Source organism: Mustela nivalis, assembly GCF_964662115.1.
Source record: "Mustela nivalis genome assembly, chromosome: 5".
Taxonomy (NCBI): Eukaryota; Metazoa; Chordata; class Mammalia; order Carnivora; family Mustelidae; genus Mustela; species Mustela nivalis.
Genome location: NC_139024.1, coordinates 58,012,588 through 58,038,635, shown reverse-complemented (window position 1 = coordinate 58,038,635; position 26,048 = coordinate 58,012,588). Strand labels below are relative to the sequence as shown.

Below are 26,048 nucleotides of genomic sequence, written 5' to 3'. Positions count from 1 at the left end.
AGGTAGCCTGCTTCCCTTCCTCTCTCTCTGCCCGCCTCTCTGCCTATTTGTGATCTCTCACTGCCAAATAAATAAATAAAATATTTAAAAAAAAAAAAAAAAAAGAAGAAGAAAGTGCTACCCATACATGCAGCAACATGGTTTTTCTATTATATGAAATTATAGAACAAATATCTTTGGTGACAGGAAAATAAGAGTTTTGATTGCTTGAGACTGGGTTTGGGGGAATATTCACTGAAAAGGAGCATGAAGTAACTTTTTGGGGTGATGAAACTGTTCTTTGTTTTAATTGGAGTGGTTGCAACAATGTATACATTTATCAAAACTCATTGGCCTGTACACTTAAAATAGTTGGATCCTCCTTCATGTAAATTATTTCTCCAAGTTCATTTTTAAAAAGTAAAAAGCCAAAACCAATCCCAAAAACAACAGTGAAATCATATTATAAAAATCATCTGAAAAGTGAATTATCGAAAGTTCTATACCAGAAAGTAATCTTTAAAATATATAACTTTATTTTTAATTATTTTAAAGTATAGTTAACATAAAATATTATATTAGTTTCAGGTGTACATTAATGATTTGACATTTATGTGCATTACAAAATGCTCACCATGTTAAGTATAGTTACCATCTTGTCACCATACAAATTTATTACAATATCATTGACTATATTTCCTATGCTATAATTTCCATCCCCATGATTAACTTACTTACTTCTAAGTTTTGAGGGCAAGACAAAAATATTTGGTACTGAAGGAAGTGCACAAGAATGTGGAGTAAAAGATTATATGGGCTGGGGCACCTGGATGGCTTAGTCAGTTAAATGTCTGAGTCTTGGTTTCAACTCAGGTCATGATCTCATGGGTTTAGGAATCAAGCCCCACATCAGGCTCTGGCCTCAGCAGGGAGTCTGCTTGAAGATTCTCTTCCTCTGTCCCTCTTCTCACTCATGCATGTGCCTTCTCTCTCTCTCTCTCTCTCTCTCAAAAAAAAAAAAAGTGTAGATATAGATATATATATATATCTATATATATATAAAATATTGGCTGTAAAAATTTTCTAATGTGAAAAGAGGTTTACCTTGACTATCCTTGATATAAGAGATTACTTCAGTTGCTAAATGATTAGAATTTTAGAGCTTTATGTGAAAAATAAAGTGTATTTTAGTTGGACCACCACTATAACAGTGTTGAGATTGATCATTGTGGGTGTCATTAGTCTTTCACCCTTTGACAGAGTACATCCTAGTTTCCTGCTAGTTTTCCTTGATTAATTTAGATTTTTTTTATTTATTTATTTGAGAGTGAGAGTGAGAGCACAAGCAAGAGGAGCAGCAGAGGGAGAGGGAGAAGCAGGCTCCCAGCTGAGCAAGGAGCTCCATGTGGGGCTCTATCCCATCATCCTGGGATCCTGAGCCGAAGGCAGATGCTTAACCAACTGAGCCACCCAGGCATCCCATAGGATGCTTTTGATAATGCTTTTGTATTGCATCTGGTGTTTGTTTTTGTTTTGTTTTCTAATGTGAGGAAAATTACAGATGCCTTTTTAAAAATTTATTTAAAAAACGTGTTTTGGCTAGATGGCCTTTTTATTAATCCTTTGTTTAGGATTATTGTTTAAGATTCATCCTTTATTGAAAGGGTGCCTTACTTATTTTGTAACTAGAAGTTTGTACCTCTTAATCCCTTTTCACCTTTTTTGCCCGTCCTCCCACCCCCTCCCCCATGGGCAACCACCTGTTTGTTTTCTGTGTTTATAAGTTTGTTTCTATTTTCTGTTTATTTGTTCATTTGCTTTATAGATTCCACACATAAGTGAAATAATATGCTATTTATCTTTCTGTGCCTTATTTCACTTAACAAAATACCCTTTAGATCTATTCATGTTGTTGCATATGGCAAGATTTCATTGTTTTTTTATGGCTGAGCAATATTCCATTTATACGTATACCACATCTTCTCTATCCACTCATCTATCAGTGGACATTTAGGTTGCTTCCATATCCTGGCTATTGTATCTTGCTTATTATAAATAACACTGGCAATAAACATAGGAGTCCATAGATGATTTTGAATTAGTGTTTTCATTTCTTTGGGTAAATAACCAGAAATGAAATTACCGGATTATATGGTACTTATATTTTTAATTTTTGAGGAACCTCCATACTGTTGTTCACAGTGGCTCTATCAGTTTCCATTCCCACTAACGGTCCATGAGGGTTACCCTTCACTTGTTATTTCCTGTCTTTTTTATTCTAGCCATCCTGACAAGTGTAAGGTAATATCTCATTGAGGTTTTGATTTGCATTTCTCTGGTACTAGTGATATTGAGCATCATTTCATATGCTTGTTGGCCATCTGGATGTCTTCTTTTGAAAAATGTCTCTTCAGGTCCTCTGTCCATTTTTTAAATTGGGGGTTTTTTGGTGTTGAGTTGTAGGAGTTCTTCATATATTTCGAATATTAACCCCTTATCATACATAACACTTGCAGATATCTTCTCTCAGTCAGGAGGTTGCATTTTTGTGTAGTCCCAGTTTATTTTTGTTTTTGTTGCCCTTGTCTAAGGAGATAGATCCAAAAAAGTATTACTGAAGCCTACACAAGGCTTGATCCCAGGACCTTGAGATCATGACCTGAACTAAAGGCAGAAGCTCAACTCCCTGAGCCACCCAGGCACCCTTCTATTTTTTTTTTTTCTTTATTTAGGAGTTTATGGTTTCAGGTCTTACATTTGGATTTTTAATCCATTTTTAGTTAATTTTTGTATATAGTGTTTAAAAATTGGTCTAGTTTCCTTCTCTTTGTGTATCTGTCCAGTTTTATCAACACCACTTATTGAAGATACCGTCTTTTCCCCACTGTGTGTGTGTTCTTGCTTTCTTTGTCATAGATCTACTATATAAGTGTGGGTTGTTTTTTTTTTCCCCCTAAACTCTATTCTGTTCCACTGATCTATTTTTTTGTTTGTTTTTGTTTTTGTGTTGGAACTATACTGTTTTTATTACTAGCTTTGTTTTTTATTTTTTTTTATTACTAGCTTTGTAGTATAGTTTGAAATCTGGGATTGAAATCTCCACCTTTGTTCTTTTTCAGAATTTCTTTGGCTATGCAGGCAGGGTCTTTTGTGGTTCCACAGACATTCTATGATTATTTTCTCTAGTTTGTGAAGAGGACTATTGTTATTTTGGTTGAGATTGCACTGAATCTTTAGATTGGATAGTATGGACATTTTAACGATATTAATTCTTTCAGTCCATGAGTGTGGTATATCTTTCCATTTATTTGTGTTGTCTTCAGTTTCTTTAATCAGTGTTTTATAGTTTTCAGAGTCTCACCTTCTTGGTTAAATTTATTCCTATGTATTTTGTTCTTTCTGATGCAATCTTTCTTTGTTTTTACAGATTTGTTTATTTGAGAGAGAGAGAGAGAGAGCACACACGGGGGAGTGGGTGAGGAGCAGAGGGAGAGGAAGCCCCAAGCAGACGCCTTGCTAAGCATGGAGCCTGACACAGGGTTCAATCTCACAACCATGAGATCATGACCAAAGCCAAAACCAAGAGTTAGACACAACTGACTATGCCACCTTAGGCATCCCTCTTTTTGGTGCAGCTGTAAATGGGATTGTTTTTGTAATTTCTCTGTTAGTTCATTATTAGTGGATAGTAATGAAACAGATTCCTATATGTTAATTTTGTATCTTGCAGCTTTACTAAATTAATATACTAGTTTTGATAGTTTTTTTGATGGAATCTTTTAAGGTTTTTTAGGCATATAGTATGTCATCTATAAATACTGAGTTTTATTTCTTATCTGTTTTCTGTGGTTAGGACTTCCAGTGTTATGTTGAATAAAAGTTGTGAGAGTAGACATCTTTGTCTTCTTCCTGGTCTAAGGGGGAAAGCTTTTAGCCTTTCACCATTGAGTCTAATGTTAGCTTTTTGTTTGTGATATATGGCACTTATTATGTTGAGATATGTTCCTTCTCTACCCACTTCGTTGAGAGTTTTTGTTATGTACGGATGTTGAATTTTGTCAAATGCTTTTTCTGCATCTATTGAAATGATTATATATATATTTTTTGAAATGATTATATGATTTTTACCTTTTTTTTTTTTAAAGTAGGCTGCATACCCAACCCAGCATAGAGCCCAATGAGGGTCTTGAACTCACAACTCTGAGGTCGAGACCTGAGCTGAAATCAATAGTTGGTTGCTTAACTGACTAAGCCACCCAGGCACCCCTATTCATTTTTTTAAATGTGGTATATCCCATTGATTGGCTTGTAGATATTGAATCATCCTTGCACCCAAGGAATAAATCCTGCTTGATCATGATGCATGATCTTTAAAAAAGGAATTAATTTTATTTAGTTATTTTTGTTGATGTACTAATATTATATTAGTTTCAGGTGTACAGCATACTAATTCAACAACTCTATACATTACTCATTTCTTACCATGGTAAGTGTAGTCACCATCCATCACTATACAAGATTATTGGTATTATTGACTATATTCCCAATGCTGTTGTATTTCTTCTCTCTCTGACTTATTTTAATGTGAATAAACTTAAATTTGGTTTGCTAATATTTTGTTGAGGATTTTTACATCTATCTTCATCAGCGATATTGGCCCATAATTTGTTTTTGTAGTGTCTTTGTTTGGTTTTGGTATTAGGATAATGCTGGCCTCTCAGAATGAATTTGGAAGCATGCCTTTCTCTTTAAATGGTTCCTTACATGTTTGGTAGAGGCACACCTGGGTCACTCAGTCAGTTAAGCATCTACCTTTGGCTCAGATCATGATTCCAGGATTGAGTTCTAGGATTGAGTCCCACATTGGGCTCCTTGCTCAGTGGGGAGCCTGCCTGTACCTCTGCCTGTCATTCCCCCTGCTTGTGCGTGTGTACCCACTCTCTCTCTCTCTCACACACACAAATGAATAAGATCTTTTTAAGAAAATGTTTGGTAAAATTCACCAGTCAATCCATTTGGCCCTGGACTTTTGTTTGTTTGGAGTTTTTGGATTACTGATTCAGTTTCATTACTAGTAAAGGTCTGTTCAGATTTTCTGTATCTTCCTGACTCGGAAGATTTAATGCTTCTAAGAATTTACCCATTTATTCTAGGTTGTCCACTTTGTTGGTATTTCATTTTTCATAGTAGTCCCTTATAATTCTTTGTAGTTCTGTATTGTTGGTTGTATCTTCACTTTCATTTCTGGTTTTATTTATTTGAATTCTCTGTTGATGAGCCTAGCTAAATGTTTATCGGTTTTGTTTATCTTTTCAAAGAATCTGCTCTTAGTTTCATTCATCTTCTCTATTGCTTTTTTAGTCTTTGTTTCACTTATTTCTGCTCTAATTTTTTGTTACTTCCTTCTTCTGTTAACTCTGGGCTTTGTATGTTCTTTCTGTTGTTTCTTCAGGTGTAAGGTTAAATAGTTTATTTGGTATTTTTCTTGCTTCTTGAGGTAAGCCTGTATTACTCTAAACTTCCTTTTTAGAACGGCTTTTGCTCCATCCCAAAGATTTGAAACATTACATTTTCAAATCCCTTTGTTTTAGTGTTTATTTTTATTTCCTTTTTAATTTCTTTTTTGACCCATTGGTTGTTTAATAGCATGTTATTTAGCCTGTAAGTATGCATTTTTTTCCAGTTTTTTTCTTCTAATCAATTTCTCATTTTATACTGTTGTGGTTGGAAAAGATGATTTATATGATTTCAGTCTCATTAAATTTGTTGAGACTTGTTTTGTGGCCTAACACGTGATCTGTTTTGGAGAATGTTGCATATGAACTTGAAAAGAAGGTATATTCTGCTGTTTTGGGATGAAATACCTATATCTCTCTTTAAGTCCATCAAGTCTGATAATGTCATTCAAAGCCATTGTTTCCTTATTAATTTTCTGTCTGGATGATCTATCCATTGATGTAAGGGGAGTGTTAAAGTCCTTTTCTAATACTGTATTACTGTCAATTTCTCCCTTTCTGTCCGTTATAGTTGCTCCTCTGTTAGGTACACAGATATTTTTCATTGTTATATCCTCTTGTTAGATTGATCCCTTTATCATTATGTAATGTCTTTCTTTGTCTCTAATTACGATATTTATTTTTAAGTCGTTTTGTTTGAGGAATGCCTGGGTGGCTCACTTGGTTAAGTGTTTGCCTTCAGCTCAGATCATGATCCCAGGGTCCTGGGATCAAGTCCCACATTGGACTCTGCTTAGCACAGAGCCTGCCTCTCCCTCTGCCCCACCCCCTGCTCCTGCTCATACTCTCTCTCTCACAAATAAATAAATAAAATCTTGGGAAAAAAAAGTCATTTTGTTTGCTATTAAGTATTGTTACCCCCACTTACCCCCACTTTTTTTTTCCATTTGCATGAAATGCCTTTTTCTGTTCCTTCATTTTTAATCTGTTTGTCTTTAGGTCTGAAGTGAGTCTCTTACAGGCGGTATATAGATGGGGTTTGTTTTTTTATCCATTCAGTCACTGTATGTCTTTTGATTGGAGCACTTAGTCCATTTCTTTCCTTTTTTTTTTTTTTTTTTAAGACTTATTTATTAGGGCACCTGGGTGGCTCAGTCCGTGAAATGTCTACCTTCTGCTCAGGTCATGGTCCTGGGATCCTGGGATTGAGTCCTACATTGGGCGCTCTGCTCAGCAGGAAGCCTGCTTCTCCCTGTCTCTCTGCCTGCGGCTCCCCTGGCTTGTGTTTGTGCACTCTCACTCTCTCTCAGTCAAATAAATGAATAAAATCTTTTTTAAAAAGCTAAAGATTTATGTATTTGAGAAAATGAGACAGAGAGTGTGTGAGCTGGAGGGGCGAGGGGAGAAAGAATCCCAAGCAGACTCTATACTGAGCATGGAGCCCATTGCAAGGCTCAATCCCATGACCCTGAGACCATGACCTGAGCCAAAACCAGGAGTCAGACACCCAACCAATTGTGCCACTCAGGCACCCCTGGACACTTGATCCATTTACATTTAAAGTAATTCTTTTTTTTTTTTTTTGTAAGATTTTATTTATTTATTTGACAGACAGAGATCACAAGCAGGCAGAGAGAGAGGAGGAAGCAGGCTTCCTGCTGAGCAGAGAGCCCAATGTGGAGCTCGATACCAGGACCCTGGGATCATGACCTGAGCCGAAGGCAGAGGCTTTAACCCACTGAGCCACCCAGGCGCCCCTAAATTGATGGTCTCTTAAGTTTGAACTCATTCTAAAAGCATTATATTTTTACTCCCCTTCTCCATAATTTATGTCTTTATTTTGTGTATCCCTTGACTAGTTATTATAGATATGATTTTTTTATTTTTGTATTTTAATTTCCATACTAGCTTCCATACTAGTGATTGATCTTTACTATATGTTTGCTTTTACCAGTGCAATTGTTTCTTTCCTAATTTTCTTACTTCTGGCTATGGCCTTTTATTTTGCACTTTAAGAGGTTCCTTTAACATTTCTTATAAGGCTGGTTTAGTGGTAATGAACTCTAACTTTTGTTTGGGAAATTCTTTTTTTTTTTTTTTTAAGATTTTATTTATTTATTTGACAGAAGGGAGAGATCACAAGGAGGCAGAGAGGCAGGCAGAGGGCGGGGGGTGGGGGGATGGCAGCCAGGCTCCCCGCCAAGCAAAGAGCCTGATATGGGACTCAATCCTAAGACCCTGAGACCGTGACCTGAGCCAAAGGCAGAGGTTCAACCCACTGAGCCACCCTGGTACCCCTGCCTGGGAAATTCTTTATCAGTCCTTCAATTCTGAATGATAACATTTGGTTATCAGGTAGAGTATTCTTGATTGTAGGTATTTTTCCTTTCAGCCCTTGAATATAGGTCATGCCACTCCTTTTTAGCTTTCAAAGTTTCTGCTAAAAAAATCAGCAGATAGCCTTATGTGGGGATTGCCTTGTATGTAACTAGTTGCTTTTCTCTTCCTGCTCTTAAGAATCTTTCTTTAGGGGGCACCTGGGTGGCTCAGTGGGTTAAGCTGCTGCCTTTGGCTCAGGTCATGATCTCAGGGTCCTGGGATCGAGTCCCGCATCGGGCTCTCTGCTCAGCAGGGAGCCTGTTTCCTTCTCTCTCTCTCTCTGCCTGCCTCTCTGCCTACTTGTGATCTCTCTCTGTCAAATAAATAAATAAAATCTTTAAAAAAAAAAAGAATCTTTCTTTAGGGGTGCCTGGGTGGCTCAGGGGGTGAAAGCCTTTGCCTTCGGCTCAGGTCATGATCCCAGGGTCCTGGGATCGAGCCCTGCATCGGGCTCTCTGCTCAGCAGGGAGCCTGCTTCCTCCTCTCTCTCTGCCTGCTCCTCTGCCTACTTGTGATCTCTGTCTGTCAAATAAATAAATAAAATCTTAAAAAAAAAAGAATCTTTCTTTATCTTTGATTTTTGACATTTTAATTATTATGTGTCTTGGTAGAATTCTTTGGGTTCATTTTATTTGGGACTCTCTTTGGTTCTTGGACCTGGATGTCTGTTTCCTTCCTCAGGAAAGTTTTCAGCTATTTCTTCAAATAAATTTCTGCCTTTTTCTCTTGCTCTCCTTCTACAGGGACCCCCATGATACAAATGTTAATATGCTTGATGTTGTCCCAACATCAAGAGAGGTCCCTATTCTCTTTTTTAAAAATTATTTTTTGTTCTTGTTGTTCAGTTTGGATGATTTCTTCTATCCTGTCTTCTACATTGATCATCCATTCTTCTGCATCCTCTAATCTGTGTTGATTCTCTAGTGTGTTTTTCATTTTGCTATTGTATTCTTCAGCTCTGATTGGTTCTTTTATTTTCTGTCTTTGTTGAAGTTATCATTGACTTCATCCATTCTTCTCCCAAGTACAGTGAGCATCTTTATTACCATCACTTTGAACTCTTTATCCGGTAGATTGCTTATCTCCTTTTGTTTAGTTTTTTGTTGCTCTTTGTTTTTAAGGTTTTCTCTCATTCTTCGGTTGGGAACATAGTTCTCTGTCTCTTTCTTACTCTCTGTTTCTATGTATTTGGTAGGTCAGTTATGTTTCCTGATCTTGAAGATAGTGGCCTTATGTAGAACACATTTTGTGAGGCACAGTATTGCAGTCCCACTCTGGTCACCAGAACCAGGAGCTCCAGGAGTGTGCTGTATGTGGGCTGCTTGTGCTCTCTTGTTGTGACTGGGCCATAACTGCTGTGAGTGCACTGGGGGGTGGGGCTGGCCCTTGGCATAGCTGGCTGAGAGGCCTGGCTGCAGCTGCTGCCGTGGCTGTGCTGAGGGGTGGGATTAGCTCCCGGCACAGCTGGCTGAGAGGCCTGGCCACAACTGTTGTGGGCGTCCTAGTGTGCCAGAAAATCATCTTAATAATTGCTTCACTATTGCTGGGTGCTAATGAAAAAGTAGCTTCAAATAATGTGAAAGTAGAAAGATCTATGGCCATGATTTTGATAATACTTTGGCAACAAGCCTTATACAACAACAAAAAAATCTTTTATGATTTAAAATCCTTACTTCCTTTTAATAGTAGAAGCTACAGGATTGATGTCTACTTTACAGTTCCTGAGGCAAATAAATGAAACTATGTCAGCTGTCCTGCTGTGTGGATTTCTCTAATTTCTACATTGGATTTAAAATGTGGGGATTATTGTTTCCTTAAAATAAATAATTCCCTTTGTAAGGCCTCATTAAATGTACAATTTGTTTTTTTGCCCTTACATTCTTATGCTAAAATATAGCTTTATAATTAAGTTCTTCCCTGTGCCCTTATTTTAATTTTATGTACCAAACAAAATGATTATCTAAAATAGCATATTTTCATTACTACTCCATTAGTTAGATTTTGTGGGGATTTTATATTAGCCCATATATTCTCAGGTTTAAATACTAGAAAATTTATACAGACATACTAGGGTTATATACAGTGGAGCCTATTATGCATGAGTTTGCAGGTCATTTCCTTTTTTTTCACAGCACAATTCCTTCATGATTCAGTTTTTGTGACATGCATTTGTTTACTCTAATTCTTACTGGCTTAAGTAAGTCTGCCAATCATTCAGCTTTCCAGGATGTTGTGACACTTTATAAGAACAACAATATAGAATATTTATAATTGAAATTCTCAGTGAGGCTTAGGACATTTGGTCCCCATTTCAAGGGCTACATTGACACGGGTACTCAACGGAACACTTGTGTTTTTAAATGACCCTTCTTTATCTACATTAATGTTTTGAGATCTGGCCACTTTCCCCACAGCCATCATATGGATCCATTTGTAGTCAGACCTTAAATATCGTTACGTATTGAAATAAATAGCAATAGTTCATGACACCACTACTGATAGAGGAAGGGGTGATTCAGATTGAGATGAGGGTAGAACATTGCAACTCAGTCATGCTGTGTTCAGTTTACTGTTGCAAAAAGATTTTTTCCCCATTCTCAGAGTGGCTGTAATTTCCTTTCTCTGCCCCTTTAGGTCTGGGCTTCATGTCCTTCCTCTGGGCCCCTGGAGCATCCAGTCCTTCCTCCTTTCAAAGTTTATTCCACAAGTGGTAATTGCTTCTTTGCCTAGCCTTCTAGCTATCTCTGAGACCTTTGTTGGGAGGGAAATCCACTTCAGCTTTGTTGTCTCCGTAGTGGCAGGCAGCATCAAACACACAGAAGGGTGGAAATGAATCAGTGAGCAGACAGGTGGAGTGAGGAAGCCATGCAGTCACTGCTGTTATCATCTTTGCACATTAACCTAAATAGGCTTATGGGTAGCAGCAGTTTTGATACGAGCCTTGACTCAGAAGGCAAAGCTGAAGAAACAATCAAACCAAGAGGAGAGTTGTAGACTGTTTTCTACATCTTTTTTTTTTTTTTTAAGATTTTACTTATTTATTTGACAGAGATCACAAGTAGGCAGAGAGTTAGGCAGAGAGAGAAGGGGAAGCAGGCTCCCCGCTGAGCAGAGAGCCCGATGCAGGACTCGATCCCAGGACACTGAGATCATGACCTGAGCCGAAGGCAGCGGCTTAATGCACTGAGCTACCCAGGCGCCCCTGTTTTCTACATCTTGTAAAGGAGTTCTGCCCAATAATGGCACTTTCAATTTTACTTTTTTTTTTTTTTAAGATTTTATTTATTTATTTGACAGAGAGAAATCACAAGTAGATGGAGAGGCAGGCAGAGAGAGAGAGAGAGGGAAGCAGGCTCCCTGCCGAGCAGAGAGCCCGATGAGGGACTCGATCCCAGGACCCTGAGATCATGACCTGAGCCGAAGGCAGCGGCCTAACCCACTGAGCCACCCAGGCGCCCCTCAATTTTACTTTTTTAAGTTCATTACTATTTGGTAGCTGGAAACACAACCTTGCCAGGCCTCTTTCCTTAGAGTAATAGGATGTCCCAGAACCCACCCACTGTACCGAACCCTAGTGTGGATTATCTAAGTTAACTTTCACAATAGCCTGGTGAAATAGGTGGTATGTAGGGACAGGGGAAATTGAAGCTTAGGGATATTGAGTAACTTGCCGAAGTTCACACATACAACAAGTGAAAAGCTTGGGCTCAAAACCAGTCAGGCAGGCTGTGGGGCCTTCATCTTTTCCCAGTGCTATCCTGTTTTATTTTTGTCCGAGGAATTTATCACCGTGGGAAAACTCTTTCAGTATTGGAATGCTTAGTCCTTGATGACGGAGATATTGTACTTCCCAAGTATAAACCAGTACCTGGCACGTAACAAGTGTTCAATACATAGCAAATTGATTAATTACTGCCTTCCAGAATATGAAATAAAAGGAGAGACTAAGTGCTCAACTTTTACTATATTCCAATTTTTTTGTGTATTCCAGTTGTTAATTCTATAAATATTCATTTTAGGAAATGATTTGTTCAAACAGAAAACTCCTCAGATTGTATAAAAAGATGCCTTCAAAAAACTCCTAATATTGGTGGCACCTGGGTGGCTCAGTTGTTAAGTGTCTGCCTTTGGCTCAGGTCATGATCCCAGAGTCCTGGGATTGAGCCCCGCATCGAGCTCCCTGCTCAGCAGGAAGCCTGCTTCTATCTCTCCCACTCTCCTGCTTGTGTTCCCTCTCTCACTGTGTCTCTCTCTGTCAAACAAAATCAGAAAAAAAAACAACAAACTCTTAACCTTGAAGATAGCATTGCTTCAAATATTCATCCACACATGTAGGCATTTTGACTATGCACTAACCCAAACTTCCATTAAGAGTCTGAGATTGGGGCTGTCTCCAATCTTTCATGTCGCTCATATCTACTTTGTCATCCCTTAAAGGTGCCTAAAACAAAACAAAACAAAACAAAAACATCCCATATTCTTGCTTACTTTAGAGGGGTGGACTCCAAATGGGCTTTGCTGTGAGCCTCTCCTCATTCTAAAAAGACTGTGGAGCTTTCTCACTTCCCATTTCTCTCACTGTTTATTCTTACAAATGAGAGCCAAATTCAGACCAGTGGGTATTACAGAGCAGCTCAGAGGGTCTCATACCCACAGAGCTGCCTGGGAGGTTCTAACACTGAAACCCAAAGCTGTTTCTGGAACCAGTTTCCCATCACCCCTCCTTCCCTCCCTTTTCTCCTTTTTGAGCCCCACCTTTTTCCTTTTACTTCACCTCCTTCCTGAACTTATTATTTGCTTCCTCACTTACGAGTTCAGTGAAAAAATCAACCCCTGCAGAAGCAGTGGGTCTTTCTGCCAGTGACACTGGCTTCAAATCCCATCTCCCAAATTTTTAGCTTCTTTCTCCTTCCATAGGGAAGGAGAGTAGCTCCATGACCTCTGTGTGACCAGTCCCATGTGGTGCCACAGCCTGGACTCCAGACTCTTCTGTGTTCTTCAGGGCATCATCAATACTAACATTCTGTGGTTCTAGGACTACTCTCTTTATATAAGGATTCACTAAATAATTCATTTCATTGGGAAGTTCATAAGTAGAATGAGTCTATTTTCTTTTTCTTTTTTTTTAAGATTTTATTTATTTATTTGACAGAGATTACAAGTAGGCAGAGAGGCAGGCAGAGAGAGAGGAGGAAGCAGGCTCACTGCTGAGCAGGTAGCCCGATGTGGGGCTTGATCTCAGGACTCTCAGATCATGACCTGAGCCGAAGGCAGAGGCTTTAACCCACTGAGCCACCCAGGTGCCCCTAATGAGTCTATTTTCTAATGAGTATATTATGTAAACATTTTAAGGCACACTCTTAATTGAAGTAAATGTATAGACAGAAAAATGTCCCCCCTGCTATATCTTTTATTTGCACTCTTGCATACCTTCCCCTCTGGCATAAGCTTTCTCAAGCCAGAGTCTGGATTGTTCTTTCATGTTGGAGCAGAGTTCATAGCCCATTTAGTTTATGTCATATAGTCCATTCCAGAGTTGTTTTTGAAGTGTTAATTGCCTTTTGTTGTTATCTTTGCATTTAGATTATATTCAATGCCCATATTGTATGAGGAGGTTTAATGAAACTGCAGCCAACCGACATATTAATTTCTGCAAGGATCAGTCTTCTCGCCGAGTCTTTGATCCAGCCCAAACAGCAGCCAAATTGGCATCCAGAGGGCAGGTAAATATCTCTCCCCAAGTGTTGGCTCTGTGCCCTTGTGTGCTCAGGGCAAGCAGGTAGAATTTTCTAAGGTACCTAAGTCACCCATCCCAAGAAATGTAAGGATCAGGATAGCTGATCACTGTCCCTCATCCTCATGGAAGTTGCCTTTTTTTGAGGCATGCTTTGTAGCTAACAGCACCTTTGGGTGGTGTACAAAAAATATTTCTACAGTGTTTAAAACTTCTTAGGATGAAGCCTTGAATATGTAAGTAGTTTTTCTATAGTATTATGGTAAAACTCTGTCTTATGCAATGGTAGTTATCAGCCTTAACCATCCAGAAAAGCATTGTGAACCTGAAATGAAGCTCCCTGAGTGGGAAAGCTGTCACAAGGAGTACTGTTCTGTAGTTCGTGTGTCTTGCTCTATGGTAAAGGAGAAGGTCGGTAGCCTTTTATTTAAAGCCACAGAATCAGCAAGTTAAAGTAAGTGATAGGGAGGAGATGGTTTAAATAGGTACAGATAAGTAAAATGACTGCCTGACCAGGAAGACAACCGATTTATAAAAACAGAACTGGAGTCTAGAAAACAGCTTCATAAACATCGGAGGTCCCAGGGATATAATTACAGTTTACTGCAAAAGCTGTTAGTTTCAAACATGGCTCAGAAACCAAGGAAAGATTACATTTGTCTGAATACTTGAGGGTATGAAACATATTTAGAAAGATTTCCATGAAATCCAGTATGTAATAGGGGTGGGAGCCTCTACAACAGTAGCATATCCCATGGACTATGGACTCTTAAGCTCTGTCTCCACATACAATAGACAATTACTGAATATCTTTGTCCCAGACACTGTTCCAGGTTCTGGTTGATCTGCATTTGTAACTCCATGAAGGAGGAAGACATGGAAACAAAGACAGTGGGAGGTTGTGGTAGTTGATGATGTATGGAGCACTATGGAGGAAGAGGCCAGTGTGAGCCATGGGAGGCTTCAAAGAGGAGCAGCATTTCCTCCTTGAATATCATATGGGTTCACCAGCCTAGAGTGGGAGTTGGGGAGGACATAGCACACAGAATGTCCAGTTTGTGGCCTGAGGAGCTCACCAGGTGGGGCTAATGTGTGATGTGCCTGTGGGATGTGACAGAAAAGGGACAGGCAAGGGGCGTCAGATCTAAAAGAACTTCACTCAAGTCAGTTCAGAAAGAGGGAAAAGGAAGTGGATAGATACCCAAAAGCTCGAGGACCCAAAGCAGGACCTGGAAAGTCCCCATGAACCCAGGAAGTCCTCCTTTCCACCTTCCCATCTTGTCCTTCCATCCTGCTATATAGACTTCGGCTTGCTCTTCTCTCTGCAGAACGACTTTCTTAGCTTTCCTGTCTAGTTGTTGATTATCTGCCTCATGTCCCATTCTGTGGGCAGTGTAGACTGGTGGAATAGTACAGACTGGAGTGATACAGAATTGGTTTTCTAGAAAGATTACCTTTGCCACTAGTGTTTACATGGATTGGCCACAGTTAGGAGCCACAGCAACAGATAAAGAATGAGGGCCCAGAGTAAGAGGACAAAAGGGTTGTGTGTGGAGGACAATTTGAGAAAGAATGGGTGGCACTGAGAAGCTGATAGGATATGGGGTGACAGGGTTTTAGCGGCAGAGCCTAGGTATGTAGTATACTATACATCTAGGTAAAGAAACAGAGGAAGGAGGAGATAAGTGTGTTGGAGGGGCAGACAGGGTGGTTCCAATAAATACAGTTAGAGATTCAGTCTTTATGCTGAAATAGCATGGGAGCAGTGCAGTGTGGAAGGAGCCCAGATTCTGCAATCAGTAGCCAGGGTTTGACTCTCAATTCTGTACTTCGTTATCTGTAGGTAAACTTACGACAATAAAATTCTTTGAGATTGACTTTAAACTATACCTTGCCGTGTTGTTGGGAGGATTATAGACCATATAAACAACGTGCCTTGCATATAAGTCTCTTCTGCCTCTCCTTCCATGTTGCCCCACCCTCTCTTCTCCTGCTCTCTGGTAGTCCTTGTTGGTGGGATAGGCACCACAATTTGGGGGGTATGTGACTGCTTTGGGATTGAATTTGACTGAATTTTGGAAACATTTTCTAAGTAAAACCTCTACCTTCTAAAGCAGCATGTTTCTTCGAACGGTTGTAACCAGTCCGCGAAGTTAGTCTCATTAGTGGGGCCAGAGGGAGCCCAGGGAAGCAGCAAACGGAAGTGCTTTTTATTCCTGAAGAAGGCCAGCTGGCCGTCCTGAGTGTAACCAGTGATTTGGCCCTGTTCCTCTCCTTGTTTTCCAGAACTAACTGGTGATTGGGAACACAGAAGAAAAATTAGTTGCTTTCTGCAGAAACTCACTGTAGACCGTATCTGAACAGCAGTCCTTGTTTCTCTTAATGCCAGCTTCACCGCTCGGGCCCTGGCTAATAGTGAGGCTTATTCAGAGTGGAACAAAAAGGGAGGGGTTGTTTTACTTGTGAAGGGCTGCTAACAGCACAGCTGAAAAGTGTTTCTATTTTAAACATAATCAACCTTAAAAACGTGTTATACCCTTAACCAAAAGAGACCAATATGGGCCTCTGAAAATAGCTGTCTTTGGATAGGGATGAGCTTGCCTGCTGTAACCTCACAGCTATCCTTGCCCAAGTGAGAATTCTCACTTGGAGTAACAGGTCATCTTTATGCAGTAGTTGCCATGGAAATGTTGGGACCAGTAGCTAGGTAAGAAGCTCTCAAAGGACCTTTTGGTCCTTATTCTGTATTAATGTAGCTGTTGTGCTACCGCTGCTCGGCAGGCAGGCGTGTGGTGTGGGGATGATGGAATTCCATATTTAAAACATTTGCTGTCTGCCAATGTCTGTTTTTCTTCTCTGTTCATGTATTTAAAAACAAAATCATCTTCAAGTAAAATGAAAAACTAAAATGTTCCATAACTATCCTTATTGACATTAAGTGATTTCTTATGTCTCCATACAACTAATTTTACAGGATTAACATATCACCACTCCCCTAAGGGGTTGATTGTGGAATGAAAGAGCCAAAAACTCAGACATGGCTCTGAGAACAGCAAGATGCAGGCAAACTAGGGTTTTCAGGGTGTGCCTGTCCCCTTCCCCTGGGTGCAGCGGGTCCTGGTGATGACTCCAGCCTGCTGCTGGCTAAGTGGAAACAGCCTTACCTCCTGTGAGCTACCTGAGATTACAAAGTTGTCCCCCCTCTGACTTGCTCTTTCTGTAGGCTAAGGCTCAGATGAATCCAAAAAAAGAGCCAACTGTAACCAGTGCTGTGGGAGCTTTGCTGCAGAACAGAGCCCTGGGAGCCCCAAATGTGGCCCCACCTAGACCAGGTGAGTTGGAGTAAGCATGCCAGCTATCAAATGAGGGACCAGAAGGGAACCACTGTCAGCTTTGGAATTCATTGGCAGTTGGTAAAGGTTTGACATCAAATGTTGCTTTTGGAAATAAAGATATGTGCGGGGGGTGAGGGGGTGCCTGGGTGGCTCAGTGGGTTAAGCCTCTGCCTTTGGCTCAGGTCATGATCCCAGGGTGCTGGGATCGAGCCCTGCATCAGGCTCTCTGCTCAGCGGGGAGCCTGCTTCCCTCTCTCTCTCTGCCTGCCTCTCTGCCTACTTGAGATCTCTGTCATATAAATAAATAAAACTTAAAAAAAACCAACAGATATGTGGGTTTATTTGAGGTTAAAGCTTATTTGCCAAGAAGGAACTTTCCTCATTTATCAGGATTCGATAACTCTGTCAACATACAGAGTCAGATACCATTACAGCAACATAGTCTAAACCATCATGCTCTGGTCTAGTAAAATCGAAAAGAGGTTAAGAATGGGATATAACAGGGGCTCCTGGGTGGCTCAGCAGGTTAAGCCTCTGCCTTCGGCTTGGGTCATGATCATAGGGTCCTGGGATGGAGCCCCGCATCGGGATCTCTGCTCAGTGGGGAGCCTGCTTCCTCCCCCCGCTCCCCCACTTGCCTCTCTGCCTGCCTCTCTGCCTACTTGTGATCTCTCTCTGTCAAAAAAAATTAATAAAATCTTTTTTAAAAAATGGGAGATAACAGCATGTCAGGTATTGTGTGGAAAATAAGTAGAAAACAAATAGCCAAGATATGGAAACAACCTGAGTGTCTGTTGTTGGTTGAAAGGTTAAAGATGTTGTATGTATACACAATGGAATATTACACAGCCATAAAAAGAAGGAAGTTCTACCTTCTGTGACAACAGTGGGTGGGCATTGGAGTCATTATGCTGAGTGAAATAGTTCAGACAGAGAAAGAGAAATACTGTGTGATCACATTTACATATAGAATCTAAGAAAAATTGAACTCATAAAAACAGGAAATAAAATGGTGGTTGCCATGGGTAAGGGTGGAGAGGGGGAAACAATGGTGTAAGGGTACAGATTCCCAAGTGCAAGTGCTGGGGACCTGTACACGTTGTAACAATAGATAGCAGTATTGTATTGTATACTTGAAAGTTGCTAAGAGAGTAGATCTTCAATGTTCTCACTGTACACATGCGCACGCACACACAAACACATGCACACAAACACACACCCCAGAGGTAACTATTTGAGGTAATAGATTTGTTAACATATATATGTGTATCAAATGATCACATTGTACCCCTTAAACTTACACGATGTTCTATTCACTTACATCTTGATAAAGCTGGGGAAGAAAAAGGAAAGGGAAAGTTTCCTTACTGAACTAAATAATTTCTTTCAAGTAGCAGGAAGGCCTAACCACCATTATGGTACTTACCGTGTACTAGACCCATTTCATTTTATCCTCCTAGTAAGCTTCCAAATGTTTTAATCTGTGGAAAGGGAAACAAGCTTAGAGAGGATGTTATTTGTTCCAGGCACGGGACTGGTAAACAACAGGGTTGAATGAGGTATCTATATTGCTACCTCTCTTCACTGAGCTGCCGTAATCAGTGTGGCATTCTTTGTGATCACCATGGCACTGTGAAGGCAATGTGAATTAACTCATGACCGTATTGATGCTTCTGGTCAGGTGTCTTATTTTGAAGGTGTTATCAGAACCAAAGTAGGAACTGCTAGTCTCAAAAGTCCATAAAGTCACCAGAAACCTTTATTATTAGTTTTTAAATTCCTCGTGAGTTGTCATAGGGTAAAAATGGAATGGAGCATCTTAATAAGATTCCCCATAGCCCTGTAAACCCAAATCATTAGTTTTTCCCTGATCTATGAAAACTTAACAGTGGGGTTTTAGTTTTCACTTAGAAAAAAATAATTCAAATCATATATGAGTTTATTTGGTAAAACTTTCACTAAACTATATTTCTAAAGTATAAAGATTAGTGTCCTTCACAAGAGACAAATTTTTTTTTTAAGATTTTATTTATTTGAGAGAGAGAGAATGAAAGAAAGAACATGAGAAGAGGGAGGGTCAGAGGGAGAAGCCAGCTCCCTGCTGTGGGACTTCGTGCAGGGCTTGATCCTGGGACTTCAGAATCATGATCTGAGCCAAAGGCAGTTGCTTAATCAACTGAGCCACCCAGGTGCCCAAGACAAATTCTTTATATTATGGTTTCTTTTCTTATCTTTTCAAAGATTATATTATAATGCTTCCCTTCCAGTGAAAAACCCTCCTTTATTTAAGTTTGAGGTTAAAGCTTACTTGCCAATAGGGAATTTTCTATTTATTTATTTACATTTAAAGATTTTATTTATTCATTTGACAGAGATGGCAAGTAGGCAGAGAGGAAAGCAAAGAGAGAGGTGGGGGGAAGCAGGCTCCCCGCTGAGCAGAGAGCCCAATGCAGGACTCGATCCCAGGCCCCTGGGATCATGATCTGAGCTGAAGGCAGAGGCTTTAACCCACTGAGCCACCCAGGTGCCCCTCAGTTAATGTTTTTAATATTTATCCATGTACATATCAGTATTTTGTTCCTTTTTGTTGAGTAGTGTTCCATGGTATGGCTATAGCATAATTTGTTGAACTATTTACCCACTGAGCCACCCAGATGCCCCAAGGAGGGAATTTTTTTTAAAAGGATTTATTTATTTAATTGAAGCCTGAACAGACCCATAACCAGTAAGGAGATTGAAACAGTCATTAAAAATCTCCAAACAAACAAAAGCCCAGGGCCAGACGGCTTCCCGGGGGAATTCTACCAAACATTTAAAGAAGAACTAATTCCTATTCTCCTGAAACTGTTCCAAAAAATAGAAATGGAAGGAAAACTTCCAAACTCATTTTATGAGGCCAGCATCACCTTGATCCCAAAACCAGACAAGGATCCCACCAAAAAAGAGAGCTATAGACCGATATCCTTGATGAACACAGATGCGAAAATACTCAACAAAATACTAGCCAATAGGATTCAACAGTACATTAAAAAGATTATTCACCACGACCAAGTGGGATTTATTCCAGGGCTGCAAGGTTGGTTCAACATCCGCAAATCAGTCAATGTGATACAACACATCAATAAAAGAAAGAACAAGAACCATATGATACTCTCAATAGATGCTGAAAAAGCATTTGACAAAGTACAGCATCCCTTCCTGATCAAAACTATTTATTTATTTGAGAGAGAAAAAATATCGGGTGGAGGGGCAGAGGGAGGAAGAGAATCTCAAGTAGACTCCATGGTGAGTGTGGTGTCTGACATGGGGCTTGATCCCATGACCGAGATCATGACCTGAGTCAAAATCAAGGGTTGGATGCTGAACTGATTGTGTCACCCAGGCACCTCTAGGGGTAATATTTCTTAATTCACTGTGATTAGAGAACTCTGTCAATGTGCAAAGTCCAATCCGAGTATAGCAATGGACTCGAGAACCTTCATTCCCTGGTCTAGTAAACTTGCAAAAAGATTGGGAATGGAAGAAGACAGTGTCAGGTACAGTGCTGAAATTAAAGGAAGATTTCTTCCTTGGACCAAGTAACTTTTTTAAAGTAGCAGCAAGTGATCCTTCCTAAGTGAAAAGATCCTAAACTAGAATTCGGAAGTCTTGTGTCCCAGTATGTGGCACATCCGAGTATATGGGACACGTCCTGTGATGTGTCCCTGTCCCATTTGTGACAGTAGGCAGAATGTTATAGAGACACCATTCTGATACATAAGAAAATAGATTAGGAGCCAGTAGGACTAAGCAAACTCGTATTGTGTTTGCTCTTGACTAGTAATGGTGATTTGGGACCACTGGTGTTGCTAAGTAGAAGGCACATTCTATACCATCACTGCCTCAGTGTTGTTCCTTGACCATAAGAGGTCTGCCATTCCTGGCCTCGGGGCCCATATACACTGGTTGCTCTTCAGCTGAAAACCAGTCCCCACCAATCACTGCTTGCTCCCTTCAGTTCTTTGTTGAGTGTCCTCTTCAGATTGAGGCCCCTCAACCTCTCCATTTAAACTTAAGCCCTCCACAATTCCTTCTGTAGTTTCATTTAATAGCATTCACCACCATCTAATACCTAATACATACTTTTCTCCCATCACCAGAATGGAATGGGATGGGATCCAGAAGGCTGGGAGGGGTTGACTTTGCCCATTTTTAGTTGTATTGCTGTATCTATACCTATTAGAAGTGTTCAGGGCACATGTGAGGTGTTCAATAAATACTTGAAATATGTGAGAGAGGGTAGGTATCTTGATTCTGTAATTTCCCACTCAAAATACTGGCATGTGAATTAGAATTATGTTAATTACGTTTAAGAGATAGTTTTTGTTTTATTTCAGGTTTAAGATTTAAACCTGAATTGAGATTAAGATTGTTTTATTAAAACAATTAAGATTGTTTTATTTCAGGTTTTAAAATTTAATTTCTTGCCTTCCCTGTAACCTCACCTGCTTCCATTTATTGTTTTCTAAAGATTCATTTATTTTAGAGCATGCATGAGAGCAGGGTGGGGAGGGGCAGAAGAAGAGGGGGAGAGAGAGAATCTTAAGCAGGCTCCATACTCAGTGTGGAGTCCAATGTAGGACTCAAACTCATGACCCTGAGATCGTGACTTGAGCCGAATTCAAGAGCTGGAAGCCTGACTGACTGAGCCACCCAGGTGCCCTTCACCTTCTGTTTAAACATAAAGTTTCCAGTGTTAGTGTGCCTTTAAATTAGTCATATTTCATTTGGAGTCATTCTGGGGAGAAAGCATATTGAACATGTAAGAAGTATATTGGGGGGGTGTATTCTCAAAAATATTTAAGGGTTGGTGAAAAGCACTGCCTTTCACTAATATGAACAGGCTCATGTGTACACCAGATTTGCATCTTACTGGCATTGTTTCTGTTCTGCTCAGTCTTAATCTATTTGTAATGTGAGTCTTTTTTAAAAATTGCAGTTGCTAGGCTTTGCTATTTCTAGATTGATAATCAGTAGTTAAGGCCACTTGGTGTCACTTGCCTTCCACATAAATCCCATTACTGTCTTTCATTTAACTAGCAGTTAACTCCCTAAAACTCTGGCTTTTATTCTTAACTCTCTTGAGTAAAAGAAACAGGTAGTACTTTCCATGTACAGCCTTTGTCCTAAATTCATAGTTAGAGGAGGTACATGTGTGTAAGTCACAATCCTTACCCATTCTAGAGTTTTATAAGAAGATAAGCAAGTGCAGGAAGATCTCTGATGCAGGGAAGCATGTGAGGTTGTGTGAGGTTGATTCACAGCTGCCATGGAAGTTCAGAGGGTTCATTCATTCATCACGTGATTATTATGCATGGTTATTTTTTATGCCCATAGATTCTTAAAAGTCTAGGGAGAGAAACCGTCAGTCATACTGAATATTTTAACAATCAGAAATAAACATTCTAAGGGGACCAAGAAAGAAAGAGATCAGCTTCATCCAGGAGGCTTTATGGAGGAGGTATCGGTCTGAGAGAGAGGAGGTTCACAGAGGTTGAGACTTTTAGGGTGAGCTTTTAGGATGAGATAGATTTTGACCAGTGGAGAAAAGTTGAAGATGGAGTGAATAAAGCTATGAAAATGAAAATGCAGAGGACATACTCTGGAAGCACATGGCCCATTTGGCCAAGGCATAGGAAAGAGCTGGGGTGTGAACATAAATTATAGAATGGAAGGCCGGCCCTGGAGCCATAAAGGCTCAGTGAGGCGCCCAGACTATCTGTGATCAAAACAGACCCATGCATCCTCTGGCGCTCGCGGGTCTGTGAGTTAGGCAATCGTGGTGGCCTGGGAACTTCTTGTTTCTAGCCATGTTGTTTGTCTGCAAAAAATGCTTTTGAGAAAGAGGATTTCTGAAAAGTTTCATGTAAGATATGAATGCTTATTGTAGAAAATATTGGAAAATGGAGAAAAGATGTGAAGGGAATAAAAGTCAGAAGTCCACATCTTGACATGATCACTGTTAACACCAATATCCTCTTCCATTTTTTTTCTTTTTATACTCTTTTTTCCCCCCTCTTACCAAAGTTTAGGATTATAGGCCCTATACACATCCTGATTTTTTTCACTAACACGTTCTGAAGATTTCCCTATTGCAAAAGAAGCAGTGGTGTTTTTAAAACAGTATCACAAGATGACTTATTTAGCTCTTTTCCTGGTGTCAAGCAAGTAGATTGCTTCTACTTTTTTGCTGCGCTAAGTAACTCCCTTTATCACGGATAGTCCAGATTTACATTGGACACTCTTCAAAGCACTACATATATTAACTCATTTAATCCTCACAATGGCAACAGGGCTAAACGTGCTATTCGGATTTCTAGTTTATAGGCAAACATAGAGGCTAAGGTGCTTGCTCAAGTAATTCCATAGAATGGGGTAGAGCCAACCAGATCCTCATCTGCTTTGGAAAAACTGGGTCCGACATGGAAACATTAAGATGATATGCATTTATAGCTTAATAATTACCTATAACATCTACAACCTACAAATATATTTACTATGTAATATGATGTAATATGTAAGTTACATATATATAGTTGTTTTGGAGTAAGGTGTAGATCTTCCTTCATTCTCACAAAGATTCTAATGTCCAGATGGAAAGTGAGTTTATAACCTAGTCAGCGGATCTCTCTTTAGTGGCTCTTTTCTTGAGGGTTCAGATACCCAAGGGACGGATCTCCTGAGAAGGTCCTGCCAAGCAACAGCTCCTCCCATACTTATATACGGAGATCAAAATCCTGATGAGAATATAGTTCTGGGTTCTAGAGCTGTGTTGCATCATGTATTTAGTGAACTGCACTGTATCACTTCAGTGGGATGGGCTCTGCTTTTATTTCTGGAACCATTGGATTTGATGAAGCTGAGCATCTTACCTGTACTAGCTTCCCCTGCTTAGCTCATTTAATTATGTAGCAAATATAATGAGTATCAGAGGGTCAGCTACTGATTTTTTGGAAGACCTAAAACTTGCATATCTCCTGGTAAAAATGAACAGTGAAAACTATATTCCTGTGTCTTTGGATAATTTGATTCATAATTTCCTTGGGTGGTTTGATGACTTCCCCTTCATAAAACACTGAGTAGAATGGAGGGCTCTAGGACAGAGGGGAATTGTTCTATTTTATAAAAAAATGATTTCTCTGAGACTCCTATCCCATACCATGTGGCACAAAACAGACCATGGTATGGCAAGCTTCTATCTGTAAGCTTCTTCATCCTCATGCTTAATAGTGCTGCTGGGCACAAAGGAAAAGAATCCTGTTTGTGGAATGAGCCCATCGCTATGTAAATAACCCCTGGGAGGAAAGGCATCTCATGCTTCCATAAGGCTTATCAAACTCTTTCTGGAATGAGAGCATGCAAAGAACTGTAAAGCCATGATATACTCAGGGAACATTTCGAAAGCCAGGATAGCAGAGGGGAGAGGTGGTGAGAGTCAGATTGTTTAAACTGCGGGCCATCTGAGATGGTGATCCAAAGGGCCCATCCAGAGTAAGTGAAGGGCTAGGGGCAGAGGAAAGAAGGTGCTTGAGACCAACACTGTTTTCTTATTATTTGGCCCAGGATAGAGACTGAGTGCTTGTCTATAGCTACAAAACAAAATAGAACAAAACAAAAAGGAAGAAGAGAGACTTTTGAATCCAATGTGAGGATTTCATAATCATTCCTTTTTTTTCTTGCTGTTTGCTTTTACATAATAACAAATCTGTTTATGTCTGCAAAGGATTAGCTGTGGACCCTGCTTCTGGAGCAAAACTCAGACAAGGATTTACTAAATCTTCTAAAAAAGATTAACTCCTAGAGGCCAGGTAAGATAAAAGAAAAAAAAAAAATAACCTCTAATCTGGGTGTTCCTGATCATCGAATGTGTAAAAGATACAGTTAGTAAGCCTTTAAGAGAATGAAACCATAGCAGGCAAACCAAAGAGGAATCTGGGTAAGACTTCAATTGAGTTAGTAAAATGTGTGCTCCTAAAACATACCATTTTTGTTAAACATATAGTTTGAAAATGATATTCAGCTTCTGATGGGGCTTAACAGGAAAGGGGGAATGAGTCCTCATTTTGCCCTGGAAGCTACCACTGTGTCCCTTTGTCCAAACCCTTTTCCCTCAAAAGGGACAGTTCCCGGAGATAGATAGTGAATATCAGGGCTGCTGTGGAGACTTCTTTTCTTGATATTGTAGATAGTTTGTTAAAACAATTAAAAATGTAAATATGCCTATATTATTTAACTTTCTCAGTGTGGAAACAATGAAGTTCTAAAGTAAATGCCTTTTGTTTTCAGACTGTCTCCCTGGAGCACCTTAGCCTGGATGGCTATGCACCCAGGAATGCCACCTAAGGGGAAGGAAAGGCAGATGGCTGTTTATAAGCCTACAACTCTTCTTGAGAAATCATGGAGAACAAGTAAAACCCAGATTCACCTTTTCTTCCTCATTACTCCCTTTACAATTTTCAAAACAATATTAAACAACACATCAACCTGTATGACAGTGGTTGACATTTTTTTGTTGTTTTAATCACATTTAATAGGTTTTTAAAGAAATGTTGCTTTGATGCTAGAACCTTTTACTAAAACAGTGTTTGGAGTTTTACTACTAGCATTATTTACTTAGCTAGGAAAATTGTGTTTTACCTAGCTTCAGTCTATGTAACCTAAAATCCTGTTTTAAATATTTGGTTCTAATGAACTTTAATCAGCAACTGCTCCTATTTTAAGTGTCCATCTGTATACCATGAAGAATTGTCTCACAGCAGTGCACATGGCTTGTGGGGAAACACTGACATGGAGGGATGGTTAGGATAACCCTCCCCTCCTGTGGGAAGGATGCTTTTAAGTGGACTCGGGCTATTTATTTATCATGGCTGAATCAGAAGCCAGCTGGTCATTCCACCACTGGTTTATATGGCTCTGTTGGGAGGTGGTGTCTCAACTGTTTCTTCTTGCTGTCCTCAGGGTAAAGAAACTCTTTTTGTAGAGTCCTTTATACTTATGCTTTTTCATGTAAGAACTTGTATTGTTTTCCTTTACCCCAGGGAATTTCGGTTAGGAATTAAGCCATTTTTCCTGTCTAAATTTAAGTAGGAGAATCCCAACCTATTCCCACATGCAGTGCAGCAACCA

The 26,048-nt window shown here is 39.7% G+C and overlaps 1 protein-coding gene across 1 annotated transcript in view; it reads left to right on the top strand.

Moving 5' to 3' along the window:
• Window positions 1-25,409, top strand: part of ZC2HC1B (zinc finger C2HC-type containing 1B) — a 45,585-nt gene extending 20,176 nt beyond the window's left edge. The window contains exons 5-8 of the mRNA XM_082730815.1: window positions 13,398-13,537; window positions 16,772-16,880; window positions 24,646-24,730; window positions 25,209-25,409. Coding sequence (XP_082586941.1) covers window positions 13,398-13,537; window positions 16,772-16,880; window positions 24,646-24,716 — 320 coding nt within the window. The 3' untranslated portion in view covers window positions 24,717-24,730; window positions 25,209-25,409. The remainder of the gene's footprint in view (window positions 1-13,397; window positions 13,538-16,771; window positions 16,881-24,645; window positions 24,731-25,208) is intronic.
• The last annotated feature ends 639 nt before the right edge of the window (window positions 25,410-26,048 follow it).